Here is a 16,014-nt window from a genome sequence, read left to right on the forward strand (position 1 = left end):
CCCTCTCCACACTTGCCTGTCCATGGGACATCACAAGAAGCACCTTCACCACATCCCAAAGTCTTTTGAATTCAGTGCTAGAACCCATGGTCTCATGAAACAGAGTATCCACTCTATCTGAGGTGGGGGAAAATTCTCTGAAACCTGGAGTGACCAGAGCAAAATCACAGAACGCCCTGTACTCTCTCAAGACATCATCACACACTGACTCATTCACTTGATTTGCAGTGACAAGGGTTTGCAGGACTCTTTTCATTTTGATCACACACTGCTCTTTGTGAGCAACCATTTGTCTGGGATCTAGACACTGCCCCCAGGGGTCTATTGTTCTATTTTCCCAATTTTAATAATTTTAATTTGTAATAAGCTTATGTAATCCCAAATGGAACTATCAAGTGTTGCATATCATTGTATTCAGCGCAAAATGCTCTTTTGTGGTATGTTATCATATATAATTTTAGGAGACTATGTGTATTTCAAAATGACCACAAAAGCAACATACAAAAAACAGTTCTAAAACTTTACAATATGTATTGATTACAAACTGTACAGAATGAGATGAGAAGACTTTTGGATGTTGAAAATTGTTCTATGAGGCCTTAGGTATAAATTAGTGTTGTTCCGATACCGATACTAGTATCGGCATGGCCACCGATACGCACACAAATGCTGGTATCGGTATCGGCGAGTACTAACAAATAATAACACCCGATACCAAACTTTCACTATCGCGGAAAAACAAACACGCATGCTGTAGAGGTGTAGTGAGGAGAACATGTCGGCGGTTTGGAGATATTTCAAGGTGGATAGTCCGGTGTGTACAACGGCTAAATGCACAATTTGCGGTCTCAATGTGTCGAGGGGTGGCACTAAAGCTGCCAGTTTCAATACTAGCAACTTAATTAAGCATTTAAAGGCAAAACATATTAAAGAGCACGAAGAGTTTCTGTCATCTACTGCAGCTGCGACAGCGAGCAAGAGAACGGATGGACCAAAACAACAAACGCTGAGTAGCTCATTCCATAAAAAGGACCAGTGGGACGCGACGAGTGAAATGGCAAGAAAGATGACTGAGAAAATGTCTGAAATGATTGTGCTCTGTGACCTGCCCCTCTCCTTTGTTGACAATGTGGGATTCCGCCTTTTTATGGCTCACGCTGTACCTAAATACAAAATACCAGGGCGGAAATACATCACGGAGACGGCCGTCCCTGCCCTCAATAAGAAGGTGACTGAGCATGTTTCAGATAAGCTAGGAAAGGTGCAGGCCATCAGCTTCACTACGGATATTTGGACCAGCGACGTCTCCCCACTGTCCCTGCTTAGTTTAACTGCTCACTGGGTGGACTCCGAATCATACAACCGGGAAAGCGTTGTGCTGCATGCAAACGAGTTCAAGGGGTCCCACACTGGTGAAGCAATTGCAGAAGCAATTGAGAGTATGCTGCTTAACTGGAACATCCCAAAGTCCAAGGTAACATTAGCCTACTTCTTTGTTCTTGTCTTACTCTAAAATGTTGTATTTTCTCTTGTGTTTTTATTTTCACTTGTTGTTTATATTTACTTAATAATGTATTATTACTCATTATTGAAGGTCCACGCCATTCTCTGTGATAACGCCAGCAACATGAAGAAGGCGATGAGGGACTTGGGTGTTTCGAGAATGGGATGCTTTGCCCACTTGATCCAGCTAGTGGTGCAGGAAGGCCTACTGTCACAGCGGAGTGTGTGCGACGCGCTGGCCAATGGGAGAAAGATCATCGGCCACTTCAAACATTCCCCACTGGCCACTTCACGTCTGCAAACTGTACAGACTGAACTTGGAATGCCAATCAAACGGCTGAAACAAGATGTGTCCACCCGGTGGAATAGCACCTTCTACATGACAGAGAGTCTGCTGGAGCAGAAGAGATCTCTCTCAGCCTACGCGGCTGACTACGACCTCCCAGCCACCCTGAGTACCAACCAGTGGGCTTTACTTGAAAAAGTAAACATCGTCCTGGCTCCATTCGAGGAGATTCCGAAACAAATCAGCTTTAGCACCTCCATCGCGTCTGAAGTCGTCCCCACGGTGGTGGTACTGAAGCGACTGTTGACCCGAGAGACCGAGGAGGACAGCGGGATAAAAACAATGAAAGCAACCCTACTAGCGGAGGAGGAGCCCCAGTATGCTGTTGCAACCCTCTTGGACCCGCGTTACAAAGACAGGTGTGTATAATAGTGTGCTGATTAAGTATAAACGTTAAGTGTAAATATTTACTTTATTCAACACGTGTATTTTGTTTACTATGTTACTGCAGATACTTCACAAGTGTGGAAAGCAGCAAGCTTGCAAAGAGTGCACTGATCCAAGAGGTGGAGAAGACTGAGGAGTCTCAATCACTGGCAGCAGAGCCAGCCAACAAGGCCTCACGGATGGAAGCAGAGCCCCACACAAGCAGCAGGACCAGCAAGAGCTGCTTTAAGGGGCTGTATGAGGAAATCCTGCAAGAGCATGATGAGGAACAAGGCGGGGCCAGCAGCACAGCTACACAGGTACAGATAGAGACATATCTGGCTGAGAAAACCATCCACTGCTTAGAGAGCCCATTTGAGTACTGGGGAAAGAATAAGGAACGGTTCCCCACCCTGGCTGCTACTGCTGCAGTGTTTCTCTGTGCTCCCTCTACTAGTGTAGATAGTGAGAGACTGTTCAGCACAGCTTCCAACATACTGGATGAAAAGAGGAACAGGCTGCTAGGAGAGAGAGTAGAAATGCTCATCTTCTTAAAGAAGAACCTGCCTATGTATTTGAACTTGAAGCCTAAGGATTTTAATTTGGAGGACTGAGTGCTGCTATGTGACCTAATGTGCAGTGCACTTTATTTTGCTCCAGCTCTTTTGTTTTTGTTGAGTTTGTTTACATTTGTGATAACATTTCCTAACATTTAAAATATCCTTTTATTTATTTTACCAAATTCAGGCTGCACTTCTAAAATATTATTATTCCCTCAGGTAGGCCTACATCTTATGTTAGTCTCAAATGGGCCTTATTTTGTTTGTAAATGTTTACTTGCTGTTGCACTACTTGTACAGTTTTATATCTTAAAGTTATTTTGTTTGTAAATGTTTACTTGCTGTTGCACTACTACTACGACTGTTTTATATCTTAAAGTTATTTTGTTTGTAAATGTTCACTTGCTGTTGCACTACTACTACGACTGTTTTATATCTTAAAGTTATTTTGTTTGTAATTGTTTACTTGCTGTTGCACTACTACTACGACTGTTTTATATCTTAAAGTTATTTTGTTTGTAAATGTTCACTTGCTGTTGCACTACTACTACGACATATTTTAAACACAATGTATATTTCCAAAACTTTTCCAAAACAGTTAAGTTAATTCCATAACTTTTCCAGACTGGAAAATAGTTTTTCAAATTCCATAACTTTTCCAGGAATTTCATGACCGTGGGAACCCTGTTAGTAGTAACTGAGGGCTAAGTGCCTTACTCAAGGGCCATACTAGTGGTGGTGTGGTTTCAGGTGGGATTTGAACTCACAACCTTCCGATCACCAGTCCAACTCACTATCCACTAGACCACCACTACCCCTAGCCTTAAGCCTAACAAATCTAAAATACCACTATGGGCCTGATGTTGTAACAATAACAGCGAGCGGTGTGTGTTCCTGGTACCTTTCACTGTGCAGCTCCTGCACCTTCTTGTGAGTGTCCTGGACCTGCCGGTTGCGGTCCTCGATCTCCTCCTTCAGCTCCTTGACCTGAGTTTTGTAAAGCGTCTGAGGGGAGACAGACAGACACAGGCCAGCTCTGTTAGACAGCCACGCGCACACACGCACCCACCCCCACACCCCCACACCCCCACAACCCCACACACACACACGAGGGGGGAGAAGGACTACTTACTGAGAAATACTGTTCGGCCTCGAGCTGGTCCTGAAGCTCCCTCATCTGTCCCTCGTTGCCCCTGTATTGCCTGGAGAGAAAAAAACAGACACACAGACATTCAGACTGAGTCTATAGTGTAACAGTGTTGATGGAGACATACAGACTGAGTCTATAGTGTACAGGGCTGTAGTTGACTAGAGAACACCACCATGTCTCTGTAGCGCTCCACAGGCGGATTAGCGCTGGGGTGGGGGAGGGGGGGGGGGGGTTGGACGGGGGTAAGCCTTAATCCTGTGGTGTAAACATTGTTGGAGAACAGCTTTGGCAGAGTCATCCTCTAAGCTGGAATAATAGCCTATCTTAAATAGAATAACGAGCAATTGTAGGGCCATTTAGGCTTTTGACTCCCAAAGCGTATTAGCAGCAAGTAGAAGGAAACAAACTAAGGTTGTAGACTTTGCGGTTGGTTAGTGAGTTGAATGAGGGGCGCATACGGGTCGTTACAGATGTTACCAGTGTAAAGCGCAGGTATCAGATGTGGGTCGTTTGAGAAAGTAGGTGTAAGCAGGCGTTCTCTCACTTGGTCAGCTGCGCCAGCTGGAACTCGATGGAGCGTTTGCTCTCCAGCGCTGTGTTGGTCTCCTGCTTCAGCTGCTTCTCTGAGCCCCTCAGCCGCTCCGCCTCCTGCCCGCGGCTCCTCAGCTCCGTCTGGGCCAGGACACGCTTGCTGGACTCCTGCTCCAGCTGGACCCGCAGGGCCTTCACCTGGGGGGGGGGGGGGAGCAGAGGGGTCAGAACACCACCCCAAAGAGGTGTTCTTGTCTTGTAACCTATAATGCATCACACCCGGAGTAGTCTTTGTCTTTGGTACCGAAACATCCATCTGTGACCAGGAAAGCACTGCTTAAATGTCCTAAATGGACTGCACTGCAGGGGGGGGGGGGTGCTGGTTTCCTGGTTCTCACCTCCTCCTCCAGCCTCTCCTTCTGTTTCATCAGCTGCTCCATCTTCTGCACCGACTGTTTCAGGTCAAACTCCAGCATGGAACACTGCTTCTCCACCTCCACCACCCGGCTCTCCGCCCGCATCCGCGCCCCGCCCTCCTCTGACACCTTCTGCTGCACCGCTGGGGAGGGGGAGGGGGGGGGGGAGAGGGAGGGAGGAGAGAGGGAGAGGGGGACAGAGAGAGAGAGGGGGGGGGGGGACAGAGAGAGAGAGAGAGAGAGGGAGAAGGAGAGAGAGACAGGGAGAGAGGGAGAGAGACAGAGAGAGGGGGACAGAGAGGGAGAGAGAGAGAAAGAGAGAGAGGGATAGGGAGAGAGAAACAGGGAGAGAAACAGGGAGAGAAGGAGGGAGAGACAGAGAGACAGACAGAGAGAGAGACAGAGACAGAGAGAGAGAGAGACAGACAGAGAGACAGAGAGAGAGAGAGACAGAGACAGACAGAGAGAGACAGAGAGAGAGAGACAGAGAGACAGACAGAGAGAGACAGAGAGAGAGAGAGAGACAGAGAGAGAGAGAGACAGAGAGACAGAGAGAGAGAGAGAGAGACAGAGACAGAGAGAGAGGGAGACAGAGAGACAGAGAGACAGAGAGACAGAGAGAGAGACAGACAGACAGACAGACAGGGGTTGATGACTGATTGATCACTTGATTGAAGCGTCTCACACCTTGTACGGTACACATCTTTTAAGCATCGACGTACATTAGTAAAGTTTCACCAAAAATGTCACAAGCATCAAGAAAGGAAATGTCGACACGCATACTGTATGTATACCTATATGGCAGCCCTACGCATAGATACTACACAGATAGAAATACAGTGTAAGCGCCTTATTCCATAAGTCAACAGTTTGTTTCCCATTAAACGGAGCCCTGGACTAAATAGTGCTTGCGATGAAGGATGTCCATTGACCACGCTTTATGGTCCAGGAGTAGGGCTTCATCTAGGTCCACAAAACCTGAAACAACCTTCTCCAGCTATGCTGAAGTCAGAACTGGAAGAGCTATTGTGGTTGAAACTGCCTAAATTCCTCCTATCCAGTGACCCCAGGGTGTGTGAGTGGGTGTGTGAGTGTGAGAAAGAGAGAGAGAGAGAGAGAAAGAGAGAGAGAGAGATTGTGTGTGTGTGTGTGTGTGTGTGTGTATGTGAGTGAGTGAGTGAGTGAGTGAGTGAGTGAGTGTGAGAGACTGTGTGTGTGAGTGTGTGTGAGTGAGTGAGTGTTAGTGTGAGAGAGAGACTGTGTGTGTGTGTGTGTGTGTGTGTGTGTCCAGGGGTGGGGGTGGAGGCGTGCTGACAGGGGGGGTCAGGGTACATACCATGCATGGCGGCAGACTTGGCCTCCTCGATGGACTCGTACTTGTCAGTGAGCTGGGCCCGCGTCACCCGATGTTCTGTCTGCTCCTGGTCCAGCCGCTGCTGCAGAGCCTTCAGCTTGTAGTTCAGGTCGATCTCCAGGTTGTTCTTCTCCTTTAAGAAGAGAGGGGGGGGGGGGGACAGAGCGAGCCTCAGGACCAGCAACAGGCCAAACAAAGCAGACACTAGATATAGGGCCAAATTCCAAATCGATGGCCGAAATGCAAAACCTCGAACATCGAAATTCACTTTTTGGGGGAAAACGACAAGAAAAGTCTGCAGAAGTGCAGAATGCTATTTGTTAAGGCTACCCCATCACACAATACACTGTTTGGGGACTATATTACTATAGTATGTGTTAATAACATTTCTTTTTTGCAGATAGGCGTGTTAGTGTTTTGCGTTTTGAAAAATGTGCATATAGGAGGCTTTGCGTGTTGGGAGAGATTTGCAGATGGGAGGTTTTGGAGGTTTTGCCTTTTGGCCATCGAAATGTCTTTTCTTGCTTCCTATATCTTCACTGGCTCCTCAAAACCCATTGGAGGAGATGGCCCATGGCTCCACCCCCCTCAGACCTTCTTCCTCTAATGGGTTTTGAGAAGGAAGCGAGGAGAGAGGACACAAGGACTCGAGGAAAAAGACTAGAAGTTCATCCTCCCTTCCTTGAAGGGATAGCTGACGGAACACGATCGGGATCGGTCCAAGGAACCGTAGCACTGCAGGGTTCGACATGAACGGTTGCCCGCTTGCCCGGACCAAGTAAAACATTCGCTGGGTTTGTTTGCGCCTGTCGATCCATCGCATCGCCTACGCTTTAATAATATCTTCACTCCACGATCATCTAGTCTGGTCTGACGCCTGCGCCTACTGTTCTTCCTGCACAGCGGTAAACATATCCAGGATCCAGCAGTGTCTTTGGGCTCGCGCAAACAAACCCGGCGAATTTTTTACTTGCTCCGGGCAAGCTTTAATGTGGAACCCTGCACTGGATCGCATTAGCAACCGAGGTAGGTGTCAGATTATGGGATTTCTTCAAGGAAGAGGAAGGAAGCGTGCGTTCTGAGAGTGTTCAAACAGGGCCATTAGCTTTGGCTACGACAAAGAGGTAGAGCACAAACGTTTTGTGGCCTAACTCCTAACGACTGTTGACATGAACTGTACTGACCTTCTCCAAGTGGTTGCTTCTCTCCTGGGCCTGCTTTCGGTCAGCCTCCACTTTGGACAGGCTGAACTTCAAGTTCTTGTTGTCCTCTTGCAGCCCCGTCATCCGCGCTGAGGCAAAAAACACAGAAGAAGAAGAATGTTATAACAGTGAACCTGTGGGAAGTTTGAGAGTACTGTAAAAGGTGACAAATGTCTACAGTCTAGTTCATGTTCATTCTGCTGTTCCAGTCTAGTTCATGTTCTTTCTGCTGTTCCACAGTCTAGTTCATGTTCTTTCTGCTGTTCTACAGTCTAGTTCATGTTCATTCTGCTGTTCCACAGTCTAGTTCATGTTCATTCTGCTGTTCTACAGTCTAGTTCATGTTCATTCTGCTGTTCTACAGTCTAGTTCATGTTCATTCTGCTGTTCCACAGTCTAGTTCATGTTCATTCTGCTGTTCTACAGTCTAGTTCATGTTCTTTCTGCTGTTCTACAGTCTAGTTCATGTTCTTTCTGCTGTTCCAGTCTAGTTCATGTTCTTTCTGCTGTTCCACAGTCTAGTTCATGTTCTTTCTGCTGTTCTACAGTCTAGTTCATGTTCATTCTGCTGTTCCACAGTCTAGTTCATGTTCATTCTGCTGTTCTACAGTCTAGTTCATGTTCATTCTGCTGTTCTACAGTCTAGTTCATGTTCATTCTGCTGTTCCACAGTCTAGTTCATGTTCATTCTGCTGTTCCACAGTCTAGTTCATGTTCTTTCTGCTGTTCTACAGTCTAGTTCATGTTCTTTCTGCTGTTCTACAGTCTAGTTCATGTTCTTTCTGCTGTTCCACAGTCTAGTTCATGTTCATTCTGCTGTTCCACAGTCTAGTTCATGTTCTTTCTGCTGTTCTCCAGTCTAGTTCATGTTCTTTCTGCTGTTCTACAGTCTAGTTCATGTTCTTTCTGCTGTTCCACAGTCTAGTTCATGTTCTTTCTGCTGTTCTACAGTCTAGTTCATGTTCTTTCTGCTGTTCCACAGTCTAGTTCATGTTCTTTCTGCTGTTCCACAGTCTAGTTCATGTTCATTCTGCTGTTCTACAGTCTAGTTCATGTTCATTCTGCTGTTCTACAGTCTAGTTCATGTTCATTCTGCTGTTCTACAGTCTAGTTCATGTTCTTTCTGCTGTTCTACAGTCTAGTTCATGTTCTTTCTGCTGTTCTCCAGTCTAGTTCATGTTCTTTCTGCTGTTCCACAGTCTAGTTCATGTTCTTTCTGCTGTTCTCCAGTCTAGTTCATGTTCTTTCTGCTGTTCTACAGTCTAGTTCATGTTCTTTCTGCTGTTCTACAGTCTAGTTCATGTTCATTCTGAATTCTATCTACCAAATAGACCGGCGCCTCCTCCTCCATTGACCCCCCAACCCGGTCCCCCCCCCACCCCCCCTCCTCCTCCATCGACCCCCCCACCCCCAACCCCAGTCCTACCCCAGCCCCCCCTCCTCCTCCTCCTCTATCAACCCCCCCACCCCCAACCCCGGTCCCCACCCACCACCCCCCTTCCTCCTCCTCCGTCAACCCCCCCCACCCCTCCACCCCGGTCCAGAGGACCCAGCAGACCTTGCAGCTCGCGGATCTCCTCTGAGCCCTGGCTGGAGCTCCTCCTCTCGGCCTCCAGCGTGCTCTGCAGCTGCAGCATGTCCTTCTCCAGCTGGGCCTTGCTGCCGTCGGCGGCGCGGCTCCTCTCCTGCATGTCTCTGTTGCCAGCCTCCAGCTGACTCATGGCCTTGCTCATCTCCGTGTGGCTCTTCCTGAGCCGCGCCGCCGTGTCCGACTCAGCCCGCAGCAGGTCGTTGGCCTCCTCCATCTGGGAGGGGGGGGGGGAGGGTTAAAGGTCAACGTTAGGTGTGGCCCTAACTCTAACCCCCCAGAACTGGTCCCAACAGAACCTGAACTGGTCCTAACAGAACCTGAACTGGTCCCAACAGAACCTGAACTGGTCCCAACAGAACCTGAACTGGTCCTAACAGAACCTGAACTGGTCCCAACAGAACCTGAACTGGTCCTAACAGAACCTGAACTGGTCCCAACAGAACCTGAACTGGTCCTAACAGAACCTGAACTGGTCCTAGCAGAACCTGAACTGGTCCCAACAGAACGCTCATTGGTGGTTTCAGTTTCAAATGGTTCTCTGTTCTCCGGCCGACGGAATACGACCCTGGTTGTGTGTGTGTGTGAGTGTGTGTGTGTGTGTGTGTGTGTGTGAGAGTTGTGCACACGTCTGTGTATGTGTGCGTACGTAGGTAGATGTGTGTGTGTAGGCAAGTGCGTTCTGTGTATAATCATGTGTGCACACGTGTGTGTGTGTGTGTGTGTGTGTGTGTGTGTGTGTGTGTACCTGGTTCTGCAGCTGGAGGATCTTGTCGTTGGAGGCCTGAGAGTTCTGGCTGATCTTCCTCATGTCGTCCAGCTGCTCCTTCAGAGTGGACACTGACCACAACAACAACAACACGCTTTTATTTGCTATGCCGTCAATTGTTGGAATTTGTTTTTTTTTTGCTCTATGGCACAGGGTCAGCTATAGTCGGCGGCCCTGGAGCAATTAGGGGTTACCTGCCTTGCTCAAGGGCACATGCAGCTCCCTCCTGAAGCGGGGATCGAACAACCTTTCCGACAGCAAGCCCGGCCTCTCTAACCTCTAGGCTACCTCTCTAACCTCTAGGCCTCTCTAACCTCTAGGCTACCTCTCTAACCTCTAGGCCTCTCTAACCTCTAGGCCTCTCTAACCTCTAGGCCTCTCTAACCTCTAGGCCACCTCTCTAACCTCTAGGCCTCTCTAACCTCTAGGCTACCTCTCTAACCTCTAGGCCTCTCTAACCTCTAGGCCTCTCTAACCTCTCGGCTACTTCTCTAACCTCTAGGCCTCTCTAACCTCTAGGCTACCTCTCTAACCTCTAGGCTGCCTCTCTAACCTCTAGGCCACCTCTCTAACCTCTAGGCCTCTCTAACCTCTAGGCTACCTCTCTAACCTCTAGGCCACCTCTCTAACCTCTAGGCCACCTCTCTAACCTCTAGGCCACCTCTCTAACCTCTAGGCCTCTCTAACCTCTAGGCTACCTCTCTAACCTCTAGGCTACCTCTCTAACCTCGAGGCTACCTGCCGCCCTCTGACAGAACCCCCGTCTCTGACAAAAAGGTGTGTTCTGTGCAACTTCTTGAGGTGTGTTTGATTCTAGCGCCGAGTCTCAGTCGCTTTCGGAGGAGTCTCTGACTGGCTCCATCTCAAAGCGTTGACGGTGTTTTGTGACATGCCCTTTGACCCCAGACCCGCTCCTCACCCTGGTTCTCCAGGTTGACCCCAGACCCTCCTCACCCTGGTTCTCCAGGTTGAGCCCAGCCCCGCTCCTCACCCTCGTTCTCCAGGTTGCGTCTCTTCTCTGCCTCCTGGTCGGCCTTTCTTTGGTAGTCGGTGGAGCGGTGCTGAATCATCATCTTATCCTTCTCCAGCAGGGAGACGCTCGCCTCCACGCTCTTCCTCAGGTTGGCCTGGGGGGGGGGGGGGATATTTAGTTACTTACTGACAAGCTTGATAGACAATTATGAATTTGAGATGATGTAGGTGGGTAAGGATGTCCTGTATAGTGTGTGTGTGTGTGTGTGTGTGTGTGTGTGTGTGTTCTCACCTCCTCGTCCAGCTCCTTCATGATCTTGTCCAGCTTGGTGTTGGAGGCCCTGGGGAGAACATGTTTCAACTTCAGCATCTCAGCCTGTTTGTTATTCAAGGTCAACTGCTTTGTTCTAATGAACACACTTATTTTAAACAACAACCATCATGCTTTTGCTCAGTTTGAGTGGCTGACTGATTCAACGACTGACTAACTGACTGATTCAACGACTGACTGACTGATTCAACGACTGACTGACTGATTCAACGACTGACTGACTGATTCAACGACTGACTGACTGACTGATTCAACGACTGACTGACTGACTGACTGATTCAACGACTGACTGACTGACTGACTGACTGACTGGACCTCCATACCTGCACTTCTGCTCCATCTCGTCCTTCAGCTGCATCTCACTGTGCAGCTGCTCCTCCAGCTGGTAGACCCTCTTCTGCAGGTTCTCCAGCTGGCCGCAAACAACATACATGTCAAACATCAGACAACATACATGTCAAACACCACCAGACAACATACATGTCAAACACCAGACAACACAGTGTTTCCTCTACATGCATTTATTGGTGGCGGGCCGCCACGAATGAATTTCCTCCGCCACGAATTGATTCAGTCCACACACAAAAAAAATTAAAAAATCTCAAAAAATAAATAAAAAAATAAATCTGAACATTTTTGCTGATTAAAATATATATGATCCTAGATCAGCGCTATAATGGATGTTGACTAAAAGTGCACCTAAATCCACGCCCATCTCTCTCTAACCGCTGATCCAAAATCAGATTAATGACATTCAGTTGACGACGTGACACAAGGGCTCCTGATTGGTCTAAATGTGAACTGTGGTATTATTGTTATTGTGTACAGGCCACCGTAGTGACATCAGGGGGGTATTCCATCAACATCGCTAAAGGGAAAATCCAGGTTTAGTCTGATAAATCTCACGAGAGTTCTTAAAAATATCCAGGCAAATTCTGATAACTCTCGCGAGACCTATCAAAAATAAGCCAGGATTTTCCTTTAGCGACGTTGATGGAATACCCCCCAGGTCAGGTGGGCAGGTTACGACGAGACAACAAGAGACCGGTATTGTAGAGCTTACAGAGCGAGTTAAAATAAAGACACTTACATTGAAATACAGAAGGACTCACGTGTATGTTTAATAGAATAACACGACATGGTGTCAGAAGTCCTGTAAGTGAGTGTTAAGAGTTAGATCGGCCGACAAGTGTCATTTGAGCTTGTGACGGTGAGAAGGGAGAAGAAAAAATGGATGCTAATGCTAACGCGGGAGCAGCTGCAGTCCAGAGAGCTTCTTCGAAAAATTAAACAAAAACAGCGACAGATGGATGGATTTTTCAAGAAAATAGATGTCCCAGACACTTCAAACATTGCTGAAGCTAGCAGTGGCTATGAGCGACCCGAAACTGCATGGCTGGCAGGACCAAAGAAGCTAGGTGGTGGATCAGCTAACAGCGTTTATGGCGGGGTACCACCACCACCAGCTACAACTACAACTACAGCGGGAGAGCCATCAGCATCGGCTAGCTGTGTTGGTGTATCAGCAGACATTAGCAAGTCAAAAAACTATTCTTATGTGCCGTCACTTTAGCAACGACACAGGATTGTCAAGGGGAAAAGAAGGGGAGACGATTTTTTTATTGACAACAGAATTACATGCTGGAAAAACATGCAGCTAAAATTCAGGGAACATTTGGACCTTCAGAGACACACGGGAGAAGTACGGGAAAACAGGGCTGATGTGGGTGTCATCAAAGGTAAGAGTTTGTTTTCTTTAACTCAGCTGATACTCAGCTGTTTACCGAATGCTCCATCTGACTGTGATTTTACTTCTGTAATGTGGTGGATTGACATAATTCACGCACGGAACTATAGGTTGAGAGTATTGTTCCGTCCGCAGTTGAGTGCGTAGTACCCAAGTTGTTTAGACTGTTCTATTTACTGCTTGAGTGTGTTGTTGACAATCGTTCATGTCCTTCATTAAACGTTTAGCTTTGTCATTTGATACGCCGCCTACTACTACCATCTCTCTGCACTACAGTAAACAGTTAATCAGTAACGTTAGCCGCTTTTGTGCTCATGTAGGCCTACTTCGTATAATATTATAGCTGATGATCTTTGTGTGTGTGTATGTGACTGTCAGTCACAAGTTTATATTCTGTATATTCATTATAATTTTTTTGGCCATTCTCTAGTTTTGGCTGAAATGAGGTCGTTGTTTTGAGAAAAAAAACCGAAGAAAAAAAAAACCGTGTGCGCGCGCGTTTCATGCGCGTGCACGCGAAAAAATATCGCGCGCGCGCGGTCAGGGCTATCCGCCACCAATGTAAAAATTCCTGGAGGAAACACTGCAACATACATGTCAAACACCACCAGACAACATACATGTCAAACACCAGACAACATACATGTCAAACATCACCAGACAACATACATGTCAAACACCACCAGACAACATACATGTCAAACACCAGACAACATACATGTCAAACACCACCAGACACAGGAACCAACCAGACAGTGTCCGTCACCCATTCCCAGGCAGCGTAGCCTCCTCCAGATGCACCCAGGTACTCACATGGCTCTTGTCCTCCTTTGTGGAGCTGCTGCGCTTGTCACTGGGCTTGGTGCTCGGGCTCCGGGTGAACCTGCGCCAGGACCACACATCAGCTTCATCACACTCGTTGAATAAGACAAAGTCTCAGACCACAACTCACTGAGTGCCTAATGTTTGAAAGTTCACCAGTTCCTAACTGACACAGACATTCAATTCAGATGTAAATGACCGACTTAGTGTTTCTACTGCTCCAGAGAGCAGCAGCAGAGCCTGCCATTCAACAGCCTTCACACTAAGACCACCGTGTTGGAGGTACTACTGGTTGCTGTAGTGGGTCAAACACGTGTGGGACTGTAGTAGGTGCAAATTGGCGCATAGAAATTCACCAGAGCGCAAGAAATTAAGTGTTTGAATGCACTCAGTATACGGCTAAGTGTTTCCTTCATTTCGGTTTCGGCTTCGGCCAAGAATTTCTCCCTAAAACCAACCTTAAATAAATAAACAGGCCATCAGAGTTTAAGTGGCAAATACCATCAACTCGAGTTGATTACAACTCAAGACTTAGGCCTTCTGATGAATGCTAGTAGTAGGTGAGACTTCAAACGTGACCCACTACGGTTGACGATAGCAGGCGAAGCTACGGGCCAAACGGTACCGTCGCAGCTTAAGAGACTCACTGGTGGCTGCTGTAGTAAGTGAACCCCACGAACGGAAGCTGATTGCCCACAAAGGCCTTTGGTATGGGGAAGGTCTCCTCGTCTCCCCGGTCCTCGTCGATGTCGTCAAAGTTACTGGTGTCGATGTCGCTGCTCAGCTCAGGCACCACCGGGGCAGCCGCTGCACCAGAAGGAGGAGAGAGAGGAGAACTTTTAACATTGATGAGAAAACATTCCTTTTTTTTCTGGAGAAATGACGGGAAGGATGGGTGAGAGAGAGAAGGGATGACGTGCAGGATATGTCCACAGCCGGAATCATTACTAACTGCAAGGGGAAGTTATACAAATAAAAAAAATAAAAAGACATACACAGATATACATACATGCAACTTGGTTAAGGCGCATACACGTTCAAACACGAACGCTGAGGTGGAAACTAACTCAAACTGTCTCTTCGTGGAACCTTGCCTTTGGCCAAACATAGATTATCCATTGGGGGAAAGGGGGCGATAAAAACACTATAAACCCTGTGTCAGCTATGTTGATCTTTATCTCTGCCGTTACCTTTTAGGAATAGCCCCTTGATGACCTAGGACCTTGGGAGGAAGATAAAGACTGATAGACTGATATAAACTGGCACTGGGGGGTCGAAGTGAGTTGATGGGTAATCCGGGGGTGTGAGGGTTCTCTGGCTGGCGGGCCTCTTTTCAGACGAGGGAAGCCAGCCAGCGAGGGGAGCAGGACAGCTGGTGGCATCGCCGGGGCGGCCAAGCCAGACTGCTGACTGCAGCCGTGCAGAGTATTTAATATAAACCCACTAGAGAACAGGCTACAGCCGCTGGATTTAGCCCCGCGCTTCTAATCTCTCTGCTCCAACCACACTCACATTTGCCAATGATTAGCTTTCCTCCTTCTCAGCCTCATATCAACAGTTTACTATCGTTTTGCTTTTTGCAAAAGTGAGAGAGGCCACTTGTATTCTTGTAAATGATATTGAATGAGTGGTTACTTCTCTGGAATTTCCTGCAACTGTCCACTGTAGGTTCAACTGGAAAGTGCACATTATGGCCTGTCTGAGGGGTCTATCACGAACTGCGATAAGGGAGTTATCTTGAAGCTGGAACCTGGACCAGGGGCTGGCTTACTCTACGTTACCCTGATGGCTTGTGCCAAGAACCTATCATCACCCTCTCGCAAGGAATCGCCTCATTTCTTTACAGGCCTTCCCTTTGATATTGCACAGAAGATAATGAAGGAAAAAAAACATGCTCGACATAACAAACAAAAGTGTATGTGCTAAAACATCAGCAGAATTCTCGCTGCTTCCCCAACCCTAATCGAAGCAGGTTATCTTTGGGTAATCCTGAATATTCCTAGCTGTCTTTGTGACGTATCCCCAGTCCATCTACAGTCAACACTGCTGAGAAGGAGGAGGAACCGGCAGAAAGGAAAGACTGAACAGAACTTACTCTCTCTGATGTTCTCCCAGGTCCACTGGTCATTCTTAAAGAAAGGGTGCCTCTTGATCTCGTCCACCCCGTTCCGACCCAGTCGCACCTCCCTGTGTAGGAACAAACCGTAGAAAACAGTTGAGACACGCTACAATCCCTGAAGACTCGACACCAACTCTCTCAATACAATAGGATAAATACATTTAGACTTTTTTTTTTTTTACTTAAAAGAAAAAAGAAAAGAAATCATGATTGATTTTTGAAAAAAATCTGTCAGGTT

General features: G+C 47.5%; 1 protein-coding gene across 1 annotated transcript in view; it reads right to left on the reverse strand.

Moving 5' to 3' along the window:
- rock1 (Rho-associated, coiled-coil containing protein kinase 1) overlaps nt 1-16,014 on the reverse strand; it is a 60,567-nt gene that overhangs the window by 12,243 nt on the left and 32,310 nt on the right. The window contains exons 9-22 of the mRNA XM_080546744.1: nt 15,753-15,844; nt 14,305-14,464; nt 13,649-13,718; nt 11,412-11,500; nt 11,050-11,098; nt 10,777-10,912; nt 9,765-9,856; nt 8,987-9,233; nt 7,411-7,517; nt 6,209-6,359; nt 4,855-5,015; nt 4,470-4,654; nt 3,908-3,977; nt 3,677-3,780 (exon numbers count right to left, since the gene is read on the reverse strand). Coding sequence (XP_080402870.1) covers nt 3,677-3,780; nt 3,908-3,977; nt 4,470-4,654; nt 4,855-5,015; nt 6,209-6,359; nt 7,411-7,517; nt 8,987-9,233; nt 9,765-9,856; nt 10,777-10,912; nt 11,050-11,098; nt 11,412-11,500; nt 13,649-13,718; nt 14,305-14,464; nt 15,753-15,844 — 1,713 coding nt within the window. The remainder of the gene's footprint in view (nt 1-3,676; nt 3,781-3,907; nt 3,978-4,469; nt 4,655-4,854; nt 5,016-6,208; nt 6,360-7,410; nt 7,518-8,986; nt 9,234-9,764; nt 9,857-10,776; nt 10,913-11,049; nt 11,099-11,411; nt 11,501-13,648; nt 13,719-14,304; nt 14,465-15,752; nt 15,845-16,014) is intronic.

The sequence above is a fragment of the Nansenia antarctica genome, assembly GCF_963989245.1.
Source record: "Nansenia antarctica genome assembly, chromosome: 16".
Lineage (NCBI taxonomy): Eukaryota > Metazoa > Chordata > Actinopteri > Argentiniformes > Microstomatidae > Nansenia > Nansenia antarctica.